Consider the following 25790-nt stretch of genomic DNA (forward strand, 5'->3'; position numbering starts at 1 on the left):
CAAAGAGGGAGAGCTCTCCTGCCCAGGAATGTGCTGCACAGGGGCAAACAGAATCCAAAGGGGCTTTGAAAAAAGAAGACAGTTAGAAAACAGTTGGAAAGGGGAAAGATGCTACAGGAGAAGGGGAGAAGAAAGGAAAACAGAGCGGTGAGAAAACAAAAAGAAACATACTCCTTTAGGGGGCTGCTTCCTTGAGCACCCCCCTCCAGGGCACAAAGAAGTTAAGGCTACCACGGGACCGTGGTGCATGTCAGCCCGTCTGTGGGCTAGACCGGATGGGCTGATGCATATCAAAGGGTCTAGCATGCATCGGGCTGCTCTGGCCATATATGGACTGCCCAGTCCAAGCCTCGTGAGGGGGGCTGCCCAAACCAGGCAGCCCGGCTGTGCCTTCAGTCAGCCTGCCTCTTGGCTGGCACGGTGGGCCCTTTCTGAAAGTCCTCCCTAGGCTGCACTGTCAGATGTCTCGGGGGTGAAGAGCAGGAAGCCTGCTCTGCCCTGGAGGGCACAGCAGTGAAGATAAGCAGTCTGGTTGAAGAGTGGGACGCTTTGAGTCCTGGGTTGCCTCGTTGTGGCAGCCCGGGTGAAGAGAAGCTCCAGGCTGCCATGGTGGGGCAGCGTGAGTGAAGTTCCAGCAGGCCGCCCCTCCATCTTACGACAGATTTCAAAGGGGGCGGGCTGGGAAGAGGAGCGTTCCACTGGTGTGGCATTGAACAGGGCAGTGTCCCCACAGCAATGGGCATGCCACCTGAACAGAAGATGGCACCCGGGGTGCGGTGGTGATGAGAGAGAGATTGATTGACTGTAACACATGGTATAGATAACTACTTCTCTCCTTCTCTCTCCTGCAGTTGCAAGATACCTATGGTCCTGTGTACACCTTGTACCTCGGTTCTCAGAAGGTGGTGATGCTGTGTGGTTTCCAGGCTGTGAAGGAAGCCCTGATAGATCATGGAGACCATTTCACTGGTAGAACCGAAATCCCAATTACAAAACGAACCGTAAAAGGACAAGGTAAGCAACTCACTATTCTAATTGCCCCCAAAGTTGACTGTGTCTATGCTACCTTTTTTGCACCAGAAGAGGAATCTGCATTATATTTGTATTTATTTGAAAGACATGTTAATTTGGTTCAGAAACAAATACACAAGCAGCCATTGTAGAGATCACAGCAGTCCCACAAGTGAGTGCTGTACAAAATAGTTAGCAATTTGATAATGTTTCAGTTAAAGATGGCGATAGAGTGTGTGACAAAGTACCCAACCGAAACCTGAGAACCAACAGTGAGGTGGCCAGGGAGCATGGGGGATGTCCAGAGCTACTGAATGCTAGACCCGGGTGAGGTGTATGGGGGATCCCCAGACCACCCCATCTAGGTCCCTGCACCAAGGAAGAGGGCAGTACAGGAGCACTTGTATCCCCAGCCCCTCTGCAGTCCCCCGTAGCAACAAGGGAGTCACAAACCCTTTGTATAAGGTTGACCCAATAGAGAGCCAATCCATCCCCCTAGCTTGACCTGAAAATCCAGTGTAGGAAATAGTGCCTTCCAGTTTTAGAAAGCAAATTTGGGGATTCCAAAGTGGTGCCCGAATGGGTGAAGATGTGAGCGTGTAAGCTCTGTCCACAAGGCGCCAGTTACAATAAGGAAACACAAGATGCCGGTGCTGTGCCACACCCGAAAGTCTAGCAGCTGATGGCGAGATTAAAGGGAACAGACAGCGTTCGGTGTAAAATCCCCCCATGCATCCAAACATAGCTGAGACGACTGAGCAAGACCTGGGGAGAATGACCAGAAAGAGGCCGGGTTGCAGTGTTGGAGGGGCTGGCGATCCGTGTAACGCATACTGTGAGTAGTGTAAGGAACTCATGGTGGCAACAGTAAAGACAGACACAAGTTATCACAGTTCAAGGGTGTTTATTAAACTGTATATGCGGGTTGGAAAACGCCTAGTTGGGACTTTTGGCTTTGTCCCTTCTTTATCGTCATCCCTCCATCGGATTCACTTTTGCCAACTTTGTCAATCACACAGTTTCTTGAACAGTTCTTATAATGTAGGATTCACTTCCTTTAGCGTTACAATCATCTGTCGGTCAAAGTCTTTCGACTGTACAGAGGATTTTACTATACCCCTGTATGACCACTTTGAGCCCTTTCTGACCTTTCTCAAGGCCTTCTGGTAACAGTAGTTTCAACAATAGGGTAGTCTCCCGTAGTTTCCAGAGGGAGCACCCATGTGGTGCCTGCCTCCTCTGTAGCTGGTTTTCCCCTCTCTTATTAACAAATATTTGTGCTTTCTTCGGTTTCTTATTGGGTCTCCCCTCGATTCACCGGCTGTGATGAACCGCTTGGCTTTGCTTGTCTCTGGAGTCAAGGTCAGTACCACAGTAGTGGCAAGTGTCTCTCCCCAGCTTGGTTATCAGCGGAGCAGGGCCCCGTGTAGCATTGACATCTGCTGCAACACACTGGCTATTGTTCGTGGTCGCTGTATTCTAGGGGCAATGTTGCTTCTCTCCCTGTCACCCTCTTGATTCGCGCCATCTTTCTCCTCCTCTTGAACTGCTGTGCTGAGTTAGCTCTCTCGTCATGAAGTCTGCCTTGCTCGTATTGTGCTCTTGTGCTCCACTTTTTATCCCTGTGGGGAAAGGAAAGGGCTGTCAGGTGTGTGTGATTCTGTTCAATTGCCTGACTTTGCCTGACTCTTGTGGTGGGACATGTCAGGTAAACCACTCTGGTGTTTGTCTGTCATCTTTCGTGTTGTGCAAAAGTGTTTGTGTCAGAAAAGTGGGTGGGGGTTAGAGTGTTTGAGTATCCTACGGGGGTAGAATGGGGGAAAGGTGTTATAAGAAGGGGTATACTGCCTCTCACCCATTGTGTCCCACTTCCACTCCCCAAGGACCCCCCCCCCATCCAGGTGATCCTCCTGTACTGGCCCACTGGATCCATTAGCGATGGCCATGTCCTGGCCACCAGGATGACAGATACCTGGGGACTAGTAAGTGAGACACCTTCAGGTTTCTCACAGTAGACTGAGCTGATTAGAGAGTGCAGACGTGAACAAAAGCGGATCGGCGAAGCCATGAAGGCACACACCGTGGCTTAAAGACTGATTGAGATTAAAGTGTCTGGGGAAGAGCGGGGGCAGCACCAGCAGATCGCTCGCTTCAGATACAGAGTGCCTCGGCACACGATGGGATACCTAAGTCAGTGGGGGGGTGCAGAGAACTTTAAGTTCCGGCACACGAGGCCTTGCCTTGAGAGGACCCAGAGACAATTTGCCAGGACAGGTGACCGGTCACTATACATCCCCCAGCACAAATCCGAACATCTCCCAACATTTTGATCAATGGCCCCTAATGCGGGCGGTGGGAGGAAAGACCATCTGCTATCCCAGTGGAGCGGAGATACAGGTTTTCCGGCCCGTGCCCATCCAGAGGCCAGACCCGGAGGAAAGCAAGTGCAGAGGGGTGCACACATGTCCCTCCCAGGCAGGCTGAAACAAGGCATGGCCCCGTCTGAGTATACCAGCCCTGAAGCGGAGCACAGTCACTAAGGTATGGGGGTGACTGGATGCCAGAGGGAACGTTAGGGCAGCCGGGCACCCCATGAACTGAGATGCTGCCACTCCAACACCTAACTCAGGAAGTATACCGAGGGAGACATAGAATGCCCAAATCCTGTGGAGGTCAAGACTCCCATGTGGCTACCCTGGTTTCACTCCGCCAAAAGCCAGCGATGGCCAAGTGCTCAGTGTTGTGGGCCGCAGGTTACGCTGCCCGATCGACACTCGCTACAACTACTCCATGCACCCTTACGCCTCGATGCTTGATGCCTTCCTGCCTTTAAAACCGGCCTACTGAACCCTCTGTGGCGAAGCCTGCAAAGGCCAAGGGCGCAGTGTTGTGCAACGCAGGTCTGCAGGTTACGCTGCCCGATCGACGCTCGCTACGACTATGCCATGCACCCTTGTGCCTCAACACTTGATGCCTTCTTGCCTTTAAAACTAGCCTACAGAACCCTCTGTGGCAAAAAGCCTGCAAAGGCCAAGGGCACGGTGTTGTGTGCTGTAGGTCCGCAGGTTATGCTGCCCGATCGATGCTCGCTATGACTACGCCACGCAAGCTTATGCCTCAATGCTTCACGCCTTCCTGCCTTTTAAACCAGCCTACTGAACCCTCTGTGGCTAAGCCCACGAACGCCAAGGGCGCAGTGTGGTGACGCACAGGTTTACGCATTATTCTGCCCGATCTACGCTTGCTACGACTATGCCACACACCCGTATGCCTCAACGCTTGATGCCTTCCTGTCTTTAGCACTGACCCACCGAACCCTCTGTGGCAAAGCCTGCGAAGGCCAAGGGTGCTGTGTTGTGCGCTGCAGGTTACGCAGGTTACGCTGCCTGATTGACTCGCGCTACAACTATGCCACACACCCTTACGCCTCAACGCTTGATGCCTTCCTGTCTTTAGCACTGACCCACCGAACCCTCTGTGGCAAAGCCTGCGAAGGACAAAGGCGCGGTGTTGTCCCTCCAGCTTGCCGCAATGTTCGCCCTATCCACCCTGCGCACAACTCTACGCTGGCCCCAGCCACCCAAGCCAGCATCGCACGGCCCATGAGTTTGACTCTCCTATGCCAGCATTGTGCAACGCCCGCCTACGCTCACGACTCCACACTGTCTCCCAGCCACCCACATCAGCATCACGCAACCTATGCGCTTGACTCCGCACTGGCCCCCAGCCACCTATGCCATCATTGCGCAATTCCTGACCCTGCACTGGCCCCCAGCCACCCACGCCAGCACCCACTCCTTCTCCCCCCAACGACCACCCCAACTCCTGTGCTCTCATCAATGTGCGCTCTGCCATTGCACATGCCATTGACATCCACAACGTCATTATATCCCACAACCTCAGCATCCTAGCCATCACTGAAACCTGGCTCCATGGCACCGCAGGCACCTCCCTTTCCATCGCCATCCCCCAGCTTTGGCATCTTTTGCCGTGACATTACTGTGTCTCCAAAAAAGGTGGTGGCGTCGTACTTATCGTCAAAGACACTCTGCACAACCGTGACACCGCTACACTACCCATCACAAACTGCCAATACCTTTCGGTCAAGCTCTCCCTGTTTGCCACCAGCACTGTCAACATCCACCTGATCCACCTGCTTACCACGCCGTACCTCCTCTGAGGAGGACCTCTGCCACCTCCTCCTGCACAATCTTAAACCCCATATCAAATCCCTCACCCTAGGCGACTTCAACCTAAGTTATGGGGACCCATCGGACAAAGAGGCAACATCTCTCTCCTCCAGTATGGACTCCCTTAACTTCACCCAAACGATCCTCGACCCCACACACCACCTCGGTCGCACCCTGGACTGGCTGCTCGAACATAACTGCCATCATCTCATCATCTCCAACACCCCATGTGCCTCGTCAGGCCACCACCTCATCGTCTTCTCCATCCCCACCAGCCAACCTGCCCCCTGCAAGTCTCCCTCCAGCCCCCACCCACTTACTTCTGCTGCACCCGCAACCTCACCAGCGACCACATCCCACCCCTCCTCAAGCCCCACCACACCTCCACCACTGGCAACGACATGGACAAACTTGTCACCTTGTACAACACCACCCTGATCACAGCTGTGGACACCCTTGCACCCTTAAAGAAATGTTCCCCCAAGCCCTCCTCTCCTACCAAAACCTGGTACACCCCTGAGCTCCACACCCTCCGCTCCCACAAAAACGTGCCTGGCTCACATGCCCCTCTATTGAGAACAAGACCAGATTTTCCTCCAATGCGAAAGCCCATAAAAATGCGATCCACCTCGCCAAAGCATCCGCCTATTCCTCCAGAAATTCTAACGTGAAATCAGACTCTTGTGACTCCAAAGATGATGCCCGGTACAATAGCAGGCAGTAAGCTTTCTCTGACAAAATCTTCCTCCTTCAAACCAAATTCCAGCACAAACGCGCCTACATCAACGCCTCCGCCTCGGCCCCTTCACCCCACACCTATACACCTGCGCAACACCTCCCCCTTCAAATTCAGCCACGTCACCACCCAAGAGGTTGTATCGCTCATCAACAGCCTCAAGCTCTCCATATGCAAAGCGGACATTTGCCCAGCTCCCCTCATCAAAGAATGCTCTGAGCCCCTGATCCCTCTCATCACTGCCAGCATCAACACATCATTTGACTCCTGCTATATCCCATCCTCCATCAAAGAAGCCTGGATCATCCCCTTCAGAAGAAACCCTCCATGGACCCCGCCTGTCACCTCTGTCCCATTCCTCCTGAAAATAATAGACTGCGCTGCCCATAACCAGATGCCAGATCACCTAGAAAAACACCACCTCCTCAGCCCCTGCCAACCCCGGTTCCGCCCTGGTCGCAGCACTGAGTCCGCCCTCCTGAACCTATCAAATCAACTAGATGATGCCTGGGACTTTGGCAACCTCTCTCTCCTCATGCTACTAGACCTATCTGCAGCCTTTGACTTGGTTGACCATACCATACTCTTCAATCCCTTCTCCACAGCTGCCCTATTCAACCCAGAAGCCTGCCAACGGATCTAATCTTTTTTGTCCGACCGCACCTCATGTGTCTTCATAGGCAATCACTACTCCACCTCCACTGCCATCACCTGTGGGGTCCCCCAAGGATAATGCCTCTCCCCCACCCTCTACAATGTCTTTACCAAGCCCCTCTTTGACCTCCTTGACTCCTGCCAAATCAAATATACCAACTATGCCGACGACACCCATATCCTCATCCCCCTCTCCGGCATCCCTCACCATGACACCGCCAAAATGTATTGCATCTATGAATCTGTCCAATCCTGGATGGTGATAGATGGGCTTTGCCTGAATGATGATAAAACGCAGCTCCCTGTTGAAGGCAACCCAACCTACCTAGCCAACCTATAACCCGAATAGTCCCCCTTCACCATTGACAATAACACCATCCCGACCAACCCACTAATTAAAACTCTGGGCATCCACTTGGACTCTGCTCTCTCACTCACCAAGCATTTGAATTCCATCGCCACCTCATCAGTATATACCACCAAACTCATCAAGGGCTGCCGCCCGTACTTCTCCACTAGCAATTGCATCAATATCGCCCGAGCTACCATCTGTTCCCAGTTGGATTACTGCAACTTTCTCCACATCTCTCAAGACAGGAGAGACGCCCATTGGTTACGAGTGAAGGATCGTATCTCCTTCAAAATTCTTACCTTGACCCACCGCTGCATCACTAACACTGCTCCCCAATACCTTTCAGAAGGTATCTCCAAACCACCACCAGAACTGCCTATGCCCACCTCCTGCACACACCTAAGTTCAGAAGAACCAGAGCACGAGGATCCAGCTTCCCCGCCCAAGCCACCGCACTTTGGAACACCCTCCCACCCCACCTCAGAAAAAAACACATAACATTTCTTTTTAACTGAACTGATTGGACATGGAACCCCATGTACATGCCTAGCTTGTACGTATCTGTAACCAAGCATACCTAACTTTTACGGATCTGTAACCATGCTGTATACTCACAGCACCTTGGGGTTTTCTTGTGCTTTACAAATGTAATAAATAAAACAAAATATATAAATAAATGGTAAGGTATCAACTGCAGGGACAAGGTGCACAGCGGAACACTCTGGTTCACGGGCTTCTAGCATTTTCTTAAACCAGCCACCGGCGTTCACCGAGAGACACCTTATGCCAAGGGACAGGAGCTAGGACACGTCTGCTTAGTCAAAATCCCCCTGTAGAGCTCAAGAAGGAAGCCTAAAAAGGTGCTGGAAGAGAGGCCTATTGCCAGAAACTCACGCAAAACCAGAGGAAGCAGGGGAGACGGGACCAAGGTCTCAGCAAACCCACAACATGGCAATGAGTAGAGAGGATTTAAAGCAATACTTTAATGACTTCCAAGAGACATTAACAGAGTCCTTCTAGATGCAATTAATTCTACTAAAATTAGAATTGATGCAATCGATGCAGGAACTAAAGGGCAATATGAGAAAACTTGAAGAAAGAACCGATATTGCAAGAAATGGTAGAAGATACGAGAAAGAATGACAGGGTTCTGGAACATCTCTCGTGGATCTCTCAAAACCTGGAAATATAGTGCAAAGAACTGGAGAACTGCTCAAGGATATCCAACATTAAGAACACGCCAGAGGATATTGTAGATAAGGACCTGAAGGAAACGACACAACATCTATTTGGGATCTGTTGGGGGAACAGACAGAAGAGGAGGTTGTCATGATCTCTGCTTCCAAAAGGTCAGGGTTTTCCCAACTCCCTTGGAAGCAGATCCATAACCCAGGTTCCGATTGCCAACCAGTCCCAATTGGGACCTTTTGGAAGCGCCGGGCTCATAATGCTTGGGTGGACTTACCTGCAGCAGACCATGCTGCTTACTTGCCTGCCAGTTGAGCCTCTGATCCCCTTCTGTTTGGAACTACTTTTCCTGTTGGGTGGGGCTGGAGCCACTCCCTAGATTCAGAACACTGGAACTCTTCTGGAAAGCAGGAACTCTTTTCTTACCTAGGCGTGGCTGTGGAAGGAGACACAGAAGCACTACAGGAGGCTATTTAAACCACACCCGGTGGATGAATCTTGCTTTGCGTTATTCTGCAACCTCTGCAGCAGAACGCTCATCGTGTCTTCTGCATCCGGTCCTGGGCCTAAGGAAAAAGGCTTACCATCCTGAATCCAGTCTTCAGCAACACCTATAAAGACAAGAAAGAACAGGTTAGCATTCCGGCATCTGAAAGGCAAAGGCTTACCTACTCTTTGTGCGCTCCGGAGGTCTTCACACTGCATTCCGGCATCTGAAAGACAAAAGCTTACCAACTCTTTGCACGCTCCGGAGGCCTTCGGCGCTGCATCCCGCATCTGAAAGACAAAACAAGGTGCGTTTAAAGACATTGGGGAACTTTAATACTCACGTGCCATTACTCCTTTCCACATCTAATCCAGTGGGTATTCCGGCACCCTGCAGCCGCTCCGAACTCGTACCTGCAAAATAAAAAGACAGTTAGAGCGCATCGTGAAGCAGGCAACAAGCGCTTACTTACGTGCTTCCAGGCGCTTCTATTCATCACACGGGCTCCATCTTCAACTCACTTCAGCCCGTCATCCGCCATCGCCGGAACCCTGCAAAACAAGAGACATCATTACTAAAGACTTTAAAGACATTTGAATGACTCGAAACTTACCGTTCATGCAGTAAACGACGGACAGCAGTCCTCTGAAGTCAAGAGGCCTGCGCTACCTATCCAGTGAAGAAACTGGTTACAGCACCCTGCCCCGAGGCAGATGGAGAGCTCGGCATTCACTTACCTAAGGTGAGAGCGTTAACCTTTGGGGGTCTACAGGAGAGGAGAAGAGGAAAGAGATAGGGACACCCCAATAACCCCAGTTCATTAACCCCATATTTTCTATCTGCAGACATCTTACTCTACACGTCAGGCATACAGTGCACAGAGGTCCAGCCCAAGAGCCAACCGGGTGCTACACATCACCTTTGGAGATACGGTAGTCGCCCAGTCAAGACCGGCGCCTCTGCGAGAATCAGGTGAGCTTTACAGAGGTGCAGATTGATCAGATACATCGAGAGGGCCACAAAGATGTGAGCCAGGAGAAAGAGCTAGAGATGTCCTAGCAGCAATACCATCCTACACTAAGAAAGAACAAATTCTGAGGGTGGCACGTGCATCTGGCCCCATGAAACATAATGGGGCGGAAATGCAGCTGTACCAGTATTTGGCCCAATTGACTTTACAAAAATGATGAGCAATTGGCCCGCCGACAAGAGCTCTCTCACATAAGCAAATGAAATATAACTTGGGAGGGTAAACAACACTCAACACTGAATTACGACATGTGTTGAGGGGGTTCAGATACTACTACAATTGAGCAAAGAAGATGCAGGGAATAAGGGCAATGTTGAGGACTACATTCCACCTGAAGGAGGCCCTGGGAATGGCCGTTGGTGGCAAAATTACAGAGGGGTGGACCGACCCAGCGAGGGAGTCCCAAAGATGGGGGAAAGGCTGGAAGATCAGTTGCAAATGGCTCAGACCCAGGTAAGCATCAGTGACAACAAAGGAGGACATAAGGGAACAGCGCACAACAGAAGAAAGGTAGCCGAGATGAGGACATCAAGACCCTTCGCGAGACACTTGGAATCTGAAGTTGGATTTTAGGAAATCCCTACAGTTCATCTCTGGGAATAGGAGGCTCCATAGCAACTTTGACTCGTGCCAGGGAGTTTGCTTATTGGATAGTTGGGGGAAGTTCTTGTTGGGGAAGTTAGGGCCCCGGAAACGGGAAGGTGGGAGGGACGGATCCAGAGAATCAACAACGGAAAGGCACAAAACCGGGCAAGGGAAGATGGAGAATGGTCAGGATAATGATAGCAGGGTCGGGGATATGAGAGCAAAAAAGGGTAGGGGTGCTTCAGGCAGAACTGGTGGAAGAAAATAAATAAATACATTCAAGCGGATAACGTATAATATCAGGGGGTAAACTCCCCTGTAAAAACGACAAAAAGAAAAGCCAGATATAATAACATGGCATGAAACGCATATTCAAAAACAAGACAAGCATATAATTATGCTGCAACATTATCCCTATTTATTCCAGGCCAATGCAACAGGGAAAATGGCAGGCGTATTCATTGCATGGCAAAACATACCAAACCTACAATGTCGCACAAGGGAATTAGGCAGGTAGATATCTATTTGCTATGATCCAGCTGGGAAATCACAGTCTCACATTAGCAACAGTGTATGCCCGCAACAAAGGTCAAGACGGTTTTCTAAAATTGGTGCCCGCTAGGTTAGAAACATTTGCCTCATATTGTTGGAGGATTTCCATTTGGCATGGAACCCGCGCAGAGAGATAGAAGCGCAATGGGATACCATGGGCAGGCCACTACCACAAAAAGCTCTAAAGCAGAAAATTGACCAATTAGCCCTGAATGACGCATGGACAACACTGCACAGAGAGGTTAAGGGATATACCTTTTACAAGCATGTGCATAGACCTGCATCGACTATATATGGGTTACTATGACCCTATTGGATAGGGTTGAAGAAGTTGAGCTTCCAGGCCTTCCTTGACCAAAGGCACCTGTCTATACCACCGGCTCCCTCCACTAGTACCGCACCAGGGAGTTCTTTACAGAGCAGCCCAAGGCGTCGCTCGGTGCGGCTGTTTCGGTCTGCACAAAGCCGCACCCTGGAACATAAAAGGGACCGGAAATAGGGCATGTATACATGGGTGCCCTGTCTGAGTACTCTGCTAATGTACACAGTTATACAGGACATGATATGCACATAAACAGTTTGGTGAGGGGGTGTGGGGAGCGACAGTTGAGGAGGGGGTGGGGGTGTGGGGATAGTTGTGGAGTGGCTTTGGGGAGGGACTGTTTGGGAGGGGGTGGGGGTTTGGGGACAGTCGGGGAGTGGGTGGGTGGAGGGACAGTTGAGGAGGGGGTGGGTGGAGGGACAGTTGAGGAGGGGGTGGGGCTGTGGGGATAGTTGTGGAGTGGGTGTGGAGAGGGACTGTTTGGGAGGGGGTGGGGGTGTGGGGACAGTTGGGGAGTGGGTGTGGGGAGGGACAGTTGGGGAGGGGGTGAAAGGGTGGGGATAGTTGGAGAGTGGGTGTGGGGAGGGACTGTTGGGGAGGGGGTGGGGGTGTGGGGATAGTTAGGAAGTGGGTGTGGGGAGGGACTGTTGGGGAGGGGGTTGGGGTGTGGGGATAGTTGGGGAGTGGTTGTGGGGTGGGACTGTTGGGGAGGGGGTGGGATTGTGGGGATAGCTGGGGTGCACAGTTTCACTAGTATACCAAATTCAGATTTGTACATAGTTTGTAATCAAAAAATATAGTTTGTGTGGCAAATTGAAATCATGACTGGACAATCATTATTCTGTGTGATAGAATGTATTTATGTGCAGTGCCCAGTGTGCAAGATGGCCTGTGCCACATGTCAGACAGGTGATTAAAGGTAGGGCTGTATAAGTTATTCCCGTGCAACTCGTCTATCCATTCCATCACGGCGCTGGCCAATTTCATGATCATCATCACTGTCATCCTCCGCCTCAGGTGCATGCATGTCCATGTCGGGGGGCAGGGCCACATTGCATCTGATGCACATGTTGTGCAACATGGCACAAGCGAACACTATCTTACGTTTTCTGGACTGTACATCAGTGCTCCCCCCTGATCTGCTCAGGCAGCGGAACCTTGCCTTCAACAGGCCAAATGTCTGTTCAATTGTGCCCCCGAGTATGAACATGTGCACGATTGTATGCCTGTTCGTTGAAGTTGTGTGGTTGCCTCACGGGTGTCATCAACCATGGTGACAGGGGGTAACTAGCATAGGCTATATAGTGATAATTTCAGTGGACACACATGCACATGCAGTATTCATTTCAGCTAACGTATGTCCTGTTGCAGGTACCTGTTATGCACTATGTAAAAATGCATGTGGGTGGTGTGGTATGCAGCGCCATTCACTTGGGCCATTCACATTGACCATGACCTCCGACCTTTGTTATACCAAAGACAGAATATGAAAAGATGCATTTATCATTCTTGTGTTATGAAGGAAAATTGAACAACATGTCCATGTGTGAGCGCACTTTTGCATTTCACATGAGTAGCATGTGTGATTGTGTGATTCGATGAGGCAGGGGACATGGACATTTGGTGTGTTGGCTGTCACTGCTATGTGGGTGTGTGCTGTGTTGTTCTCTGTCTGTCCATCAAGTGGTGTGTGTCAGCTAAAATGTGTTATTGCTACATGTTTCAAATCTGTTGTGGTGCATTATGATAAATGTAGTTTTCTTGTTCATGTTTGCTCAGATTGGATTCTGCCATAAATGCACTGGTTAGATATCTAAGTTGCAGGCACGCTTGTCAACGGCTTGAACTCAGGCATGCTATGACTGTGTAACAGCTTCAGTCACATGTTTTATGCACGCACAACCTAAACTACATACTTGTCCCCTTATAGTTATTGAATGTACGTCTAGTGCTATGGACTTGACTCCTGAGATTCTTAATCATGGCAACCATTCCACTTTCCACTCCATATCCTGCACATGCTCCTTTTCATGGTGTTTTTCTCATTTAAGGAGCACAGGTAAGTGGTATGTGAGATGAAATTAAGTAATCTATGTGCACAGCCACGGGTGATGTGTGATAGACATGGCCCCCAATTCAAAAGTGCTCATGGCCTAGTAGTTGGAATCACCCAGCAGTCAGGTACTCCATGCCGTTTCTTCCCCCCCCACCCCCAATTCAAAAGTGCTCATGGCCTAGTAGTTGGACTCACCCAGCAGTCAGGTACACTATGCTGTTTCATGCCCCCCCTTACCTCCCCAATTCAAAAGCGCTCATGTCCCAGTAGTTGGACTCACCCAGAAGTCAGGTACACTATGATGTTTCATTCCCCCCGCAATTCAAAAGTGCTCATGGCCTAGTAGTTGGACTCACCCAGCAGTCAGATACACTATGCTGTTTCATGCCCCCCAATTCAAAAGTGCTCATGGCCTAGTAGTTGGACTCACCCAGCAGCCAGGTACGCTGTCCACCGTGGGGTGCCATGTACCGAGGAAGCGCGGAGTTGCACAGCACCATGGAGTCATGGGTGGAACTGGGAAATCTGGCACAGCAATGGGTGATGATGAGGCGGGCATCACACACCACCTGCATGTTCAGCGAATGATATAGTTTTCTGTTCTGCATGCCTGGCAACCAGCTCCACATTTGTGCAGCCTAAGGCACCAATGATGTTCGGAATGCCTGCAAGGGCATGGAAGGCTATTTTCGTGAGGTTTACCTGGTCTGCTGTTCTGAGTAGACTGATGTGGTCTTGTACGTGCCGCAGGAGTGCATCAGTGACCTTGAACAGGACACGTGAAAAACAGGGTTGCAATATCCCATGCAGCTCTCCCACTATGTGCTGGTATGTGCCTGTGGCAAGGAAGTGTAGCCGGGACACTACCTTGAGAAAGGGGGGCGGGGGTGGCTGTGCATATATTTATCAGGTTGACCATGTCGTCACGGATCAGGTCCACTATATTGATGATGGTGTCCAGGTCTAGCCGGTATACGGTGTGGATCTGCATTTCGCTCATGTTTAATGGAGTGGCCCTTAAAGGAGGGATTGATGGATGTCGGAGTGGTGCAACATGCTGGGCAATGGGGTTTTTCTGGGCCATGATGGCCCTCCTTCTCCTCATACGCCTCCGCTGCATCCTCTGACTCTAAAAATAATAGTCCTGCAGGCATGGCCTCAATCTCCAGTACTGCTACTGCTAGCATTGTGGTGTTGTAAGGGGTGTGGGAGTGGTCCTTTTCTGCTGCAGCACTGCTCCTTTGTAGCACCTGTGCTGATTATTTGCACCTGTGGCATGTTTCTACACACATGAGTCTAATTAACACCTGGTCCACAATGCCGGTGTTTCCGGCATCGATTTCACTTTCATAGCAACATGTACATGCCAGTAATTGTGTGTCCTTGATGCTCGTAATGTACACTTCATTACGCCATGCCGGTATCACAGGCATGGCTGCAGCGGCACTCCGCAGATACCGGCAACACTTTTGACGGATGCGGCAGGTCACTTACGTGCCCATGATACCGGCATCCTGACTCATACTGTACCGGTCTGGAAAAAGGTGCCGGTACGGAACTACCGCACTGTTGTTTCCAGACCGGCACATGTGTAATAAGGTCCATTGTCTTTGTCTCATACAATCATTTGAAATGTATGATGATTACGTTCATTATGAATGATGAAGAATCTGATCAGCACCAAGTCATCTTGAGGTCTGCTTTTTATCTGTAGTAAGTTATGCTGTGGTGCTTGTTGTATGCTTTGGAAATCATGAGTTGAATATCTGCTCACAATATCACGTTTGTTTGAACAAATGACCATGCCCACATATACCAGCTCGGAGGGTTAATTCAATCAAAGTTCCTAGCTGCTGCTTGGCTGGGGTGTTAGGATCAGCAAACCCCACTGGTTGATCACATATGAAGTTCTGCAGGTATTCTACAAATGTGCTGCACTCGTCAGTGGGTCGTTCCCAACATGGCTGCCACCACCAGTGCTTTGAGTAATGGGAACTGAAGTTATTGGTGAATATATAAATATTATTTTCCTGTGACTTCCCTGGAGGGTCAGTGGAAACAGGCATGCTCTTGCCTGGGCCCCCCAAGCATAGGAGAAGGATACCCCACATTGTATCACTCACACGCTGGGTGATTGATCATGTGCTGTGTGTTGTTACACAGGGACATGATGGTGATGTGCAGTGGCGGAGCAGGGGTTATTACCTATTATGCCTCTCTTAATTTGCTCAGTGCACACTCCATCGCTCTTGCAGGGCTGGCACTCACTTCAAAAGAGCATTTCATTTTTTGGAAATATGCAACTGAGAATGAACACAGCCAAATAAAATTTTATTTGAGATGGTTCCCACACAAGAAGGTGTACACCCATGTTTTAGCTAAAAGTAAATTTCATGGAGGAGAAAAAATCCATCTGCATGTCAGTCAGGTCCCACCTCAAGGGCAGTCCAGCACAGAAATCCTTGGCAATTCTTCTCTGAACAGGAGCACCACAGCAACCCGAGACATGTGTTTGTACCTTGTTATTTTTAAATTTTTGTTATTTATTGAACATTTGTACGGCGCCTATACAGCAAAAAGTGTTTTCAGGTGCCACAAGACAAAAGAGGGGGTGGGGGAGCAGAGGAGAAAATAACAAAATACTGGTCATACTAGGCCTTGTGACATTTGGATCATGCAATTCCTGTAACTAGAAGTACAGGGGGAGAGGGCTGATAGGGAGAAAGGAGTAGGGAGAGGGGGAAGGGGGATGAGGGAGAAGGGCAGGAGGGAGTGGGCGCAAGGGCTTGGCAAGTGCTAAGGGGAGCCCCGGAGGGCAAGTGCCTGGGGAAAGCACAGTTGGGGGCAACTAGTTCGGGGACAGGGAGACCCAGACTCAGTAGGCCAGTCATGGAAGTGTGCCCCTAGGCAAGTGCTGGTAAAAAGGTTGCAGGGGAAGACTGGTCGAGGGAGAGCCTGGCCCCGGTAAGGCTCATAAGGGGCACAGGCAACCAGTTGGCGCAGCAGGTGGAGACTAGCAAGGGAGGGGGAGAGGGAAGGAGAATGAGAAAAGGAAGGCCTTGAAAAGCTTCCGGAAATTAAGAAGATCTGGCTCAAGTCAAAGAGGGTCAGGGAGGCTATTCCAGAGGGTGGCTCTTGCCAAAGAAAGAGATCTACCCCCATTCTTTGCTTGGAGAAACGTCTGACCTGCAGGGAGTTGGAGCTAGAGGACTGAAGGGCTCTAGCAGGGAGGTATTTAGGGAGACAGGGTTGGATGTAGCCAGGTCCCAGGCCCCAGAAAGCCTGGTGGATGATGCAGAGGGTCTTGAATTAGATCCTTGCAACTACCGGAAGCCAGTGGAGAGATTTTAGGGCTAGGTAGTTGCGGTCCCTGGGCTTGAGGCCAAGGATAAGTCTTGCAGTCCTATTCTGGATTAGTTGAAGGGGCAGAGGGAGGAAAGAGGAAGATTAAGGAAGAGGCTTTTGCAGTAATCCAGCTTGGATAGAACCAGAGCTCTGGACATTGATTTTCTGGGGGAAGGTGAGGAAAGGGAGAATGCATCTGAGGAGATGAAGCTGAAAGTGGACCTTCTTGAAAAGGTCAGAGATATGAGGTGGAAAGGAGAGAGAGGAGTCGAACATGACACTCACGTTTTTAGCCTCACACAAGGGTTAGTGGAGACGACCCAGGGAAGGTGGCCAGAGAGTAGGAGGGAAGAAGGGGGCAACGGTCCCAATGAGAAGGATCTCAATCTTACTGGCATTAAGGCAGAGATCGTTAGAAGTACACCATGCCTGAATAGCAGCCAGACAGTTGGGAATGAGAGAGAAAGAAGAGGAGCAAAGCTTAAAGGAGAACTGTGTGTCATCAGCATAACACTGGAAATGAGGAAAGAAGGTGGAGATCAAGTGGGCAAGAGGCGCAAGGTAAATGTTGAAAAGCCACGATGAGAGGATAGAGCCCTGAGGGATGCTGCAAGTAGAGAGTGAGGTAGAGGAGAGAAAAGGGCGCCGTTTCACTTGATGTTAGGCATCATCATGAGATGAAGCAGTCATTTGTAAAGCACAGTGAGCAAGATGTCTACGTCTGAATTACCCTTAGTAACTTATGGTTAAACCTCAAGGTTTTATAAATATGCAAAAATGTGGAGCACCTGAATTGAGAACAAACCCATCCAAATAACCTGTCATATGGAATTATTTCCACTCAGGAAGATCTAAAACCACATTTGAGCTCAATGTAACACTTTTCACAGAGAAGAAATGTCAATTTCCATATCAGTGTAGTCCCACTCACAAGAGTAGTCTAGCGCCAAAATGGTAGGCAATTCCCCTCTGAACAAGAGTACTAACAGGATCCGTAAACACTTGTTTCTTCCTTGCTCGGCATCATTAGTGGGCCAAAGCTGTGCCACCCTAAGCCACTGAGCAAGAGGTCCACATTTGGATTACGCTTAGTTGCCGAAACGTGTGGCGTGGCAGGTGTGCTGCCCCCTGCTTGCTAATCAGCTAGGTTGCAATCAACCACATGTGTCCAAGTTCTTCTGGGGTGAACCGACGCTGTTTGAGTTCTTTTCCATCTGTGTTCTTCTCCATGATCCCTCCTGGCCAGGAGAGTCACCTAAAGTTAAGAACTTAAAAGAAGTGTCTGTACAGTATGGCTGAATGTGTGTTGGAATGTAATTCAGGCATGTGTTTGAGTGTGTAGGTGCCTGGGTACATGTGCATGTGCATGCGATGCATGCTTGTGACATAATGCCATCTGGTTATGGTGGGATAGCCTGAACATTTTTGAGTTTTAGTAATGAGATGATGCAGGTTGCTAATCAGACCCCCCCGCCCGCTCTTAATGCTCCATGCCAAAATGATAGGGCCTCATTACACGGATGGCGGTGGACCAAGGTGCTATTCGCACCTTGGTCCATGCCGGTAAAATACCGGCACCGCCTTGGTGGAAAGGGGAATTACCGCCCTATTCCAAGGTTGGTGGGGCGGTAATTCCCCCTTCCCTCATTGCCCTTCCCCATTCCCATTTTTGCATAATGGGAATGGGGAAGGTGCTAATTACGGCACCGCAAATTGCGGTACCGTAATTAGCTCCCTGGTCCCTTTGCGGGTTGGTTTTTAACGCCTGAAAAAAGCAGGTGTTAAATTCCCCAACCCACAAAGGGACCTCGTAGTAAGGCGGTAAGGGTTTACCGGTGCCGGTAAAATACCGGTACCGGTAAACCCTTAGTGCCATCCGTGTAATGAGGCTAGTGTATCAATGCCCCTTTGCTGGGGTAGTCTCCTGACACCTTAGCACTAGCCCTACAGTGGCAGCAGGCAAGGTTCAAAGGTCACATGTGCATTCCTGACACCTGCTGAAAAACAAAGTTCCAACAGGCAAAGATGGTGTTTTAATCTTCAGCACATCTGATCAAAATATAATAACTATGTACCCAGTTAGCCCGGTGCCACGTCAAACTGTAAATCTAAGCCATGTTTAGTTATGACATGGTGGCTAAGGTGGTCACACATTTATACAACCACAGCATTTGAATATCATACTACTTTCTGCTTGGTGTGCATTGATCCAGCAATGACAGGGCTAATGTGTATTAGCTGTCTGCCCAGATGCCTCCACAACTGCCAAGTGCAACAAATCACAGGAAGATGCTTCTTTGTTTCTTTTCTCCCCAGAGGAAGGCCAACACCTTCCTGCCAGGGCACAGGAACCCTCCCCTGGAGGAGCCGTGGGAAAGTGTGTTTCAAAGACAGTCCTCACATAAGAAAGCCACAATGACACAGGGTGCTGATCATTGGAGTCCCTTCGAAGTCAGCAGACATGGGAAGTGAGCAGAGTTAGAGCAGCCAGAGGAGAGAGATAGGCTGAGAAAATGGTCATCTTGGTTTCTGCTAGGGCTCCTTACAATTTACTGCCCTCCTTCCCCCTCACTTCTGGCAGTCGAAGGGCTCGGGGTATGATGTTAGTAGGCAAAGGACACTTGTTTTAGCAGCCTGGATTGGACCCATGATAACAGGCTTGCTTGGGACCAATCCGCTTTAGCAGTTTACATTTATGCGGGTAGTAAATGCTGTTCTTAGTTGATTCATCTTTGGACTCTGAAAGTAGGCTTCATCTGGAACTTTGTTGAGGATAGAGTCTATTCCAAAGTCCTCTTCCATAGAGATGAAGACTGAGTCCAAGACAGAGAGAGGAAAGCTCTGCTTCCTAGCCATTCCAATGGAAAAGACGGGGTGACACTGCTATGGCCTCTCTGCTGCCTGTGCACTGGAACCAGCATCCTGCACATTGGAGGTGAAGGACCCCCAACAAGTGTGAGGCAACCTCTTGGACTGGAAGTGTGGAACAACGGTCTCCCTGGAGACACTGGTTGGGCCTCCCAACAACCCAGAAGTCAAGAAGCATTTGAGACCCTTATTTCACTTCCAGCTGCTACAGGACCGCTGTGCTGCTTTGTGGTTTGAGCTGCTGATATGCTCTTCGAGCGGTCCAAATGTCAGCTCAATCCATTGCAGCAGATCGCATTGATAATCTCGATGACTGGCTCGAATCCATGGGAGCAATTAACTGGAACACTGACTCGCCCTGCTGGTACACTCTGACTCCCTAACTCGACCAAGCATAAGCATCATATCTCCACTGACTTAAATGCTGAACTGCACCATTGAAAACCATTGCCTTGACTGTATTGAATGCCGACTTGATTCAACGGGAGCCTGCACCTTGGACCGGCTCAACGACGACTTGTGATTGGGACTGCATGACACGATTCTCTCTATACTGGCTAAATTGCAATAAAGTGCCTAGAAGTTCAGTTCAATGCTACTGAGCCCCAAAGATAAGAAACAAAAGGTTTCTGAAGAGGCCCTGTTCTCCTGGCCCATGTTAAGTGAACACTAGGACATATAAGACCTCCTTCTCTGCCTTTTTAAAGACATGCTTTAACACTGACGTTGCTGCTGAAATCACTTTCATGAACACCCCTGATTATGAACCCAGAGTGCCCTTTCTTATTAACAGTGTTCATTCTCTGTGTTTTTCTTACAGGGGTGGGTCTTTAGTGTTTGAAATTAGTTGATTGCATTTCTTCATTTATTAAAAACCCAGATTTTGTAGAACCTTCAGTTTACATGGTTTTAATTTTGGAAACACTGTACTATTGTTGTTTCTGTTTCAACTGTATCAGTCCACCCCCCTGAAGATGTAGCCTGCCCAATGTTTATGATTGGGCACACTGCTGGTTTCAATGTAGAGTGGGACTGAGTAGGAAGTTTAGCCAGTGCACATTTCTGTATTCTTGCAGAGTCGTAATCATTTTGTCACAGTACATGTGCTTGTATGGCAGGGGGAGCAATGCCTATGGCAGGAGCTAGCACTGCTGATGGCTGCAGCTTTGTGCAAGTGATTTACAGTTACTATTACAGGCATAGATAGGTTGTGGCCAATGCTTCAGTGAAAGTTGTTTATAAACTGTAAATGCCTTTTATTATGCTCCAGCAACAATCTAAGCCACTAGTGGTCAGTGTAAATCGATGTCATGACCGGCATAGATAGACTGTGGCTAGAGCTTTATGCAAGTTTGTTTGTTTGTTTATTCACTTATTACGCGCACCAGACCCGGAGGTAATAGGACGCAACAGAAAGGAAATGCAAGGCTTACATAGTTATGCAGTAAACAGGTATGTACAAAAATAATGCAGAGGCTTCAGTATATACAGGCACAAATTGAAGTAAAAGTGTAACATCTATAGAACTGCAGTAATATATCATGTACAAGCATACAAGTTGCATAAAACTACACTCTGTGGAACAGTACAAGTGTGCTAACTAAGATTAAAGCAATATGCAATGGTCATATATGCAAATTATGGGAGGTAGTACTCCTTAGGATGCTTAGATTTGTAGGTGAGCAAGATACCACTTGAGTTACAGGTGGTGGGTGACATGGGTTAATTTTATTTGGACTGTGAGGGGATGAGAGGGAATACATAATTAAATCTGCATGGACAGAAGCGTTGGGAGATTATGGGTCAGACAAGATGATGTGTTTTGTAACATTTTTCCTAAAGAGTAGGTATGGTTGGTCATTTCGCAAGTCTTGTGGAAGTGAATTCCAGGTTTTTGCCACCTTTACAGGGAAACTATTACCACCAATAGTGGTGAGCCTATATTTAGGTATAGCCAGGCAGTTAGTGTTGTCATCTCTAGTTGGCCTAGGAGAAGTTCTTCTCTGAAGTTTATATGTCAGGTAGCTAGGGGCAGCGTTATTGAGAGCTTTATGAGTCAGAGACAGTTTCTTAAGCTGTATTTTGTTGCTCGTAGACAGCCATTTATGTTGGCGTCTGATGGAGGAGATATGAGTTCTTTTATTTATGCATAGGTCTGCTCTTAAGGCATTGTTTTGTAATATCTGAATCTTTTGGATATTAGTTTTATTGGCACCACAATATAAGGCATTACAATAGTCAATTCTAGAGAGTATTAAGGCTCTAGCCAAGATCAGGCAACTATCATCTGAGAGGAATGGCTTTCCTGCTCTTAACAACTTGCAAGTGTAAGCTGTTGATGACATTAAAGACTTTAGCTGTTTGTCAAAAGATAATGTAGAGTCCAAGTAGAAACCAAGGGTTTTTACTTCCTTGGAGACTTTGATGGTATTACCGTCAATGTTAAATGAGGAAAACTCCGTACCTAGTTTTCTGATATTAGCCTGTGTACCAAGGATTATCAACTCTATCTTGTGGTCGTTTAAACATAGGCCATGAGTGGCCATCCATGCTTGGATGACAAGGTATATCATATTCACCAACTCCGTGTCCTTACTATGATCCCCAGAAAGCGGGAGGAGAATCTGAGTGTCATCTGCATAATTCGTGTAGGTGACACCCAGATGGTCCAGATCATCGAACAAGGGTTTGGTGAAGATGTTATAGAGAGTTGGCGAGACACATGAGCCCCGCAGAACACCGCACAGGATGGGGGTCGGGTCAGCCGCTGCCGAAGGGGAAAAAACTCTCATAGTTCTCTCACTCAGGAAGGATTCAATACATCTGATTGCCTCAGGGGAGAAATGAGCGGCAGAGTCAAGGTGTCTGCAGAGGAACTTGTGGTCAACCAGGTCAAAAGCGGCTGAGAGATCAAGTAAGAGCAGAAGTACTGTCCTTCCTCTGTCTCTCAGCTCATCTATTTGGGATTTTATGTCAATTAGAGCTGTTTCTGTTCCTTGTAATGGGCGGAAACCAGATTGTCTATTACCTAACAGTTTGTGCAATTCAAGGTGTTTTTGAATTTGAGTATATGCTGCTTTGTCCAAATTTTTTTGTAAAAATGGAACCGTAGTAATGGGGCGGTAATTAGTGGGGATGAGAGGATCTAGTGTTTGCTTCTTGAGTAGAGGGAGTACCCAAGATTGTTTGAGGTTAGCAGGGATAGAGCCTGTAGCAAATGAGCCGGTGATCTGTTTAGTGATGAAAGGAGATAGTTCTTTGGCAGCATCTTTTATTAGTTGTGCTGGGCAAGTATCGCCTTTGCAATTAGAAGGTTTCAGTGACAGGATTATTTTCTCAACTTCCAAAATAGACATTTTGGAAAAGTGGAAGTGATTTTTGTGTACCGTTAGTGATTCACTGGGCAGAGGTTTTTTAGGCGAGTACTGTCGATTCAGTGATTCTTTTTTTTGCTGTATTTTATTTTGGAGCATGTTCATTTTGTTGTCTGTACACCAAGATTTATCTTTAGTACAGATATCAGGTATAGCTATTGGGGACTCTAGTTCTTTTAGAATGGAGAAGAGTTCTTTCATGCTAGAGTTGGATTTGGCAATGCGTTCATCATAGGAGGCACATTTGGCCTGACAGATTTCTTTCTTATAATGCGAAGAGAGTAAGGTTAATTTAGCTTTGTTCTCATTGGTAGGGCAGAGTCTCCAATTAGTTTCACTCTTTCTCTTCAAGATGCGAAGGTCTTTAAGTTGTGTCGTAAACCATTTATTTAAGTGGGCAACTGGTTTACTGGATCTTAGTTTAAGGGAGGCGATTTTGTCCAGTGTAGTGAGCATAATCTTATTATATTCATGCACTAGGATGCTGGGATCAAGATTTTCAGACCGTGCGTTCAGGGTAGGGAGTATCGCGGGTATTACTTTCTCCGCTGAGATACTTTTTTTTATTTCTGGTGAGGCAGGGTGGCGCTAGTGGTAGAACTAGTGGAGTAGTTCTTGTAGAGGATAGGTAGAAGGACACCAGTGAATGGTCTGACCATGAAAGAGGCATGATAGATGAGATAGTGACTGAGCAGTTGTAGTCTGCTATCCAATCCAGTATTCTGCCTTTTAGATCGGTTGGTTTATTAACTTTTTGAGTGATTCCTATTGAACTGATTAAGTTGACTATGTCAGGCATTTTTGTCCATTTGGTCATTGAAACCTATGTTAAAGTCCCCTAATAGGAGTAATTGTGAGGACGGTTTGAGGTTGTTCATGAGTAAGTTATGCAGATCCTCCGCAAAGGTACCAAGAGGACCAGGCGGTCTATATGTTAACTGAATAGTGAGAGTTTGTGAGTTATTTATTTGGAATTTAGCGGAGAGAATTTCACATGATTGTGAGATGTGGGTAGGGGCTAGTCTTAGAGAGAGACATGTTTTAGAAATAATGGCAATGCCCCCTCCACGGGCACCATCTCGGTCTTGTCTAACTATTGTGTACCCATCCGGGATAGCTAACATAAGTGAGGGTCCTGCTGCGTTGTGAAGCCATGTTTCCGTGATTGCAAGGAAATCCAGGTTGCCTTCTGAGACGAGATCAGCTATGTCGGTGGCATGGGCGACAAGCGATCTTGCATTGAGAAGCGCTCCTTTAAGGGGGGAGGGTCTCACTGGCTACATTGACTAAGATAGGTTTGGCTATATTAATGTGATCACATTGGGGGACAATTATGTTGGAAGTGTCCAAATGCGGCATCTGTTTAGAATGGCTAGGTTTCAGACTAGACTTATAATTCATTTTCAGATTAGTGGGTGGAAGGGATCTTCTTAGTGGTTCATATAGTTTGATTAATCTAGCACGGAGTCTAGTGTTTCTATTGGTTGTGGTGCAAGGTAGAGAAGCGTGAGTTACTGTCTCTAATGCACTAAGGGCATTGTTAGTTATTGTCTTGGTCAATGTGGACCGACTGTGGTCAGAGAGTGGCGCAGATGGGGACTGTATAGCATATACTTGGCTCCTGGTGCCAAGGTGTGTGGTGGCAGCCATGGTACAGAATAATAATGCTAGGATTATCATTTTACCCAATTAGTGTTATCAAGGTATAATATTGTTCATGGAGATACCTAGGCAGTGTTAAATAGGCTATCACAAAAAGACTACTCAGCAGCATACAAGTGGGGATACCTATCATTCAGCTGGTGACTAGGCATAGTTAGGCATCAAGGGGTAAGGCAGAGGCATCTAGACAATAATATTATCAATGGTCACTTAATAAATACTCCCATGGCACAGGAGGAACAACTAGGCGCCTGAATCATAACATTGCAGTAGCATGCATAGCAATAGTAACAAAGTGTGAGAGCATGGTTATCCAGTTAACAGTTGGCTATAAGGAGCAGTAGAGCAGGCAATTATATGTTTTGGCTAGAACACAGTAAGGCATCCATGTTGGGCATGTAACTCAGTCAAAACTAGGAGAGGTGGCCTAGCTAGCACACAATATAGGTTGAAGTAATCCAGACATTCCAAAATATATTAAGCAACTATGCGCGAGTTACCACCATACAGGCCAAGTATAGTATTACTGAATATCCGTGTGGACAAAGGTTGGGGTAAACAGTATGAGGCGCAGCACCAATATGGGGATACACAGAAAGGCAATTAAAGCATAATTATTTTACCTATATATGGTACATGCATAAAACGCTGTGAGAGCCCAGCAATGTCAGACAACCATGAAGCAGGGCAGCAGTACACAGGTGTAAGAGTAAAAAACAAAGGCATCAGGAGAAGTGACTTTTAAACTGTTCAAAGCAGCAATATAGGCAACCTTCTGAACGGAGTAAACAACACAGCATAGGTTACAGTGTAAATTTGGCCATTAGCATTGTTAAGGACTTTTTACCCTAGTAGCAGGGCCAGACATGTACAGAGTCTTTCAGGTGAGTCCACAGAGGAGCAGGGGTCCTGGCGCTCGGCACTTCCGGCTCACGGCAGGAGGAAGCCTTGGGAAGTGTGCCTTGGGTAGTGGGCCGGCTTAGACGCCTGCCGGCTTGCTATTGGGCAGTAAGAAGTACCCCCAGGCCAATCAGGGTTAGGAGCTGGCCATGGAGTGTTTCCTCTTGCGGAAACTGCAAGAAAAATGACGGGCGGCCATTTTTAAGTGGCTAAGGCCTCGTGGTCTCCAATGGCTGCAAATGAATTCCAAAATACTGCAGGCAAACGCTGTATGGACGAGTGGCAATAACCACGAGCTGGTTAACGTGGCGAATTATGGAGGGGCTCCGGAGTATACATTTTTTTTTCTCCAGATATACAGTGACCATCATTGGCATAGATCGGTTGTGGCCGCAGCCTCAAGCATGTGGTTTACAACAACCATTACTGGCATAGATAGATTTTGGAAGCCGCTTCAGTGAAAGTTATTTATAAACTG

At 48.3% G+C, this 25790-nt stretch overlaps 1 protein-coding gene across 1 annotated transcript in view; it reads left to right on the forward strand.

The window, feature by feature from the left end:
• The window catches only part of LOC138566906 (cytochrome P450 2H2-like), a 370699-nt gene that overhangs the window by 44882 nt on the left and 300027 nt on the right, over positions 1-25790 (forward strand). Inside the window, exon 2 of the mRNA XM_069644634.1 lies at positions 852-1014. Coding sequence (XP_069500735.1) covers positions 852-1014 — 163 coding nt within the window. The remainder of the gene's footprint in view (positions 1-851; positions 1015-25790) is intronic.

Source organism: Ambystoma mexicanum, chromosome 2p (assembly GCF_040938575.1).
Source record: "Ambystoma mexicanum isolate Mex_15411 chromosome 2p, UKY_AmexF1_1, whole genome shotgun sequence".
Taxonomy (NCBI): domain Eukaryota; kingdom Metazoa; phylum Chordata; class Amphibia; order Caudata; family Ambystomatidae; genus Ambystoma; species Ambystoma mexicanum.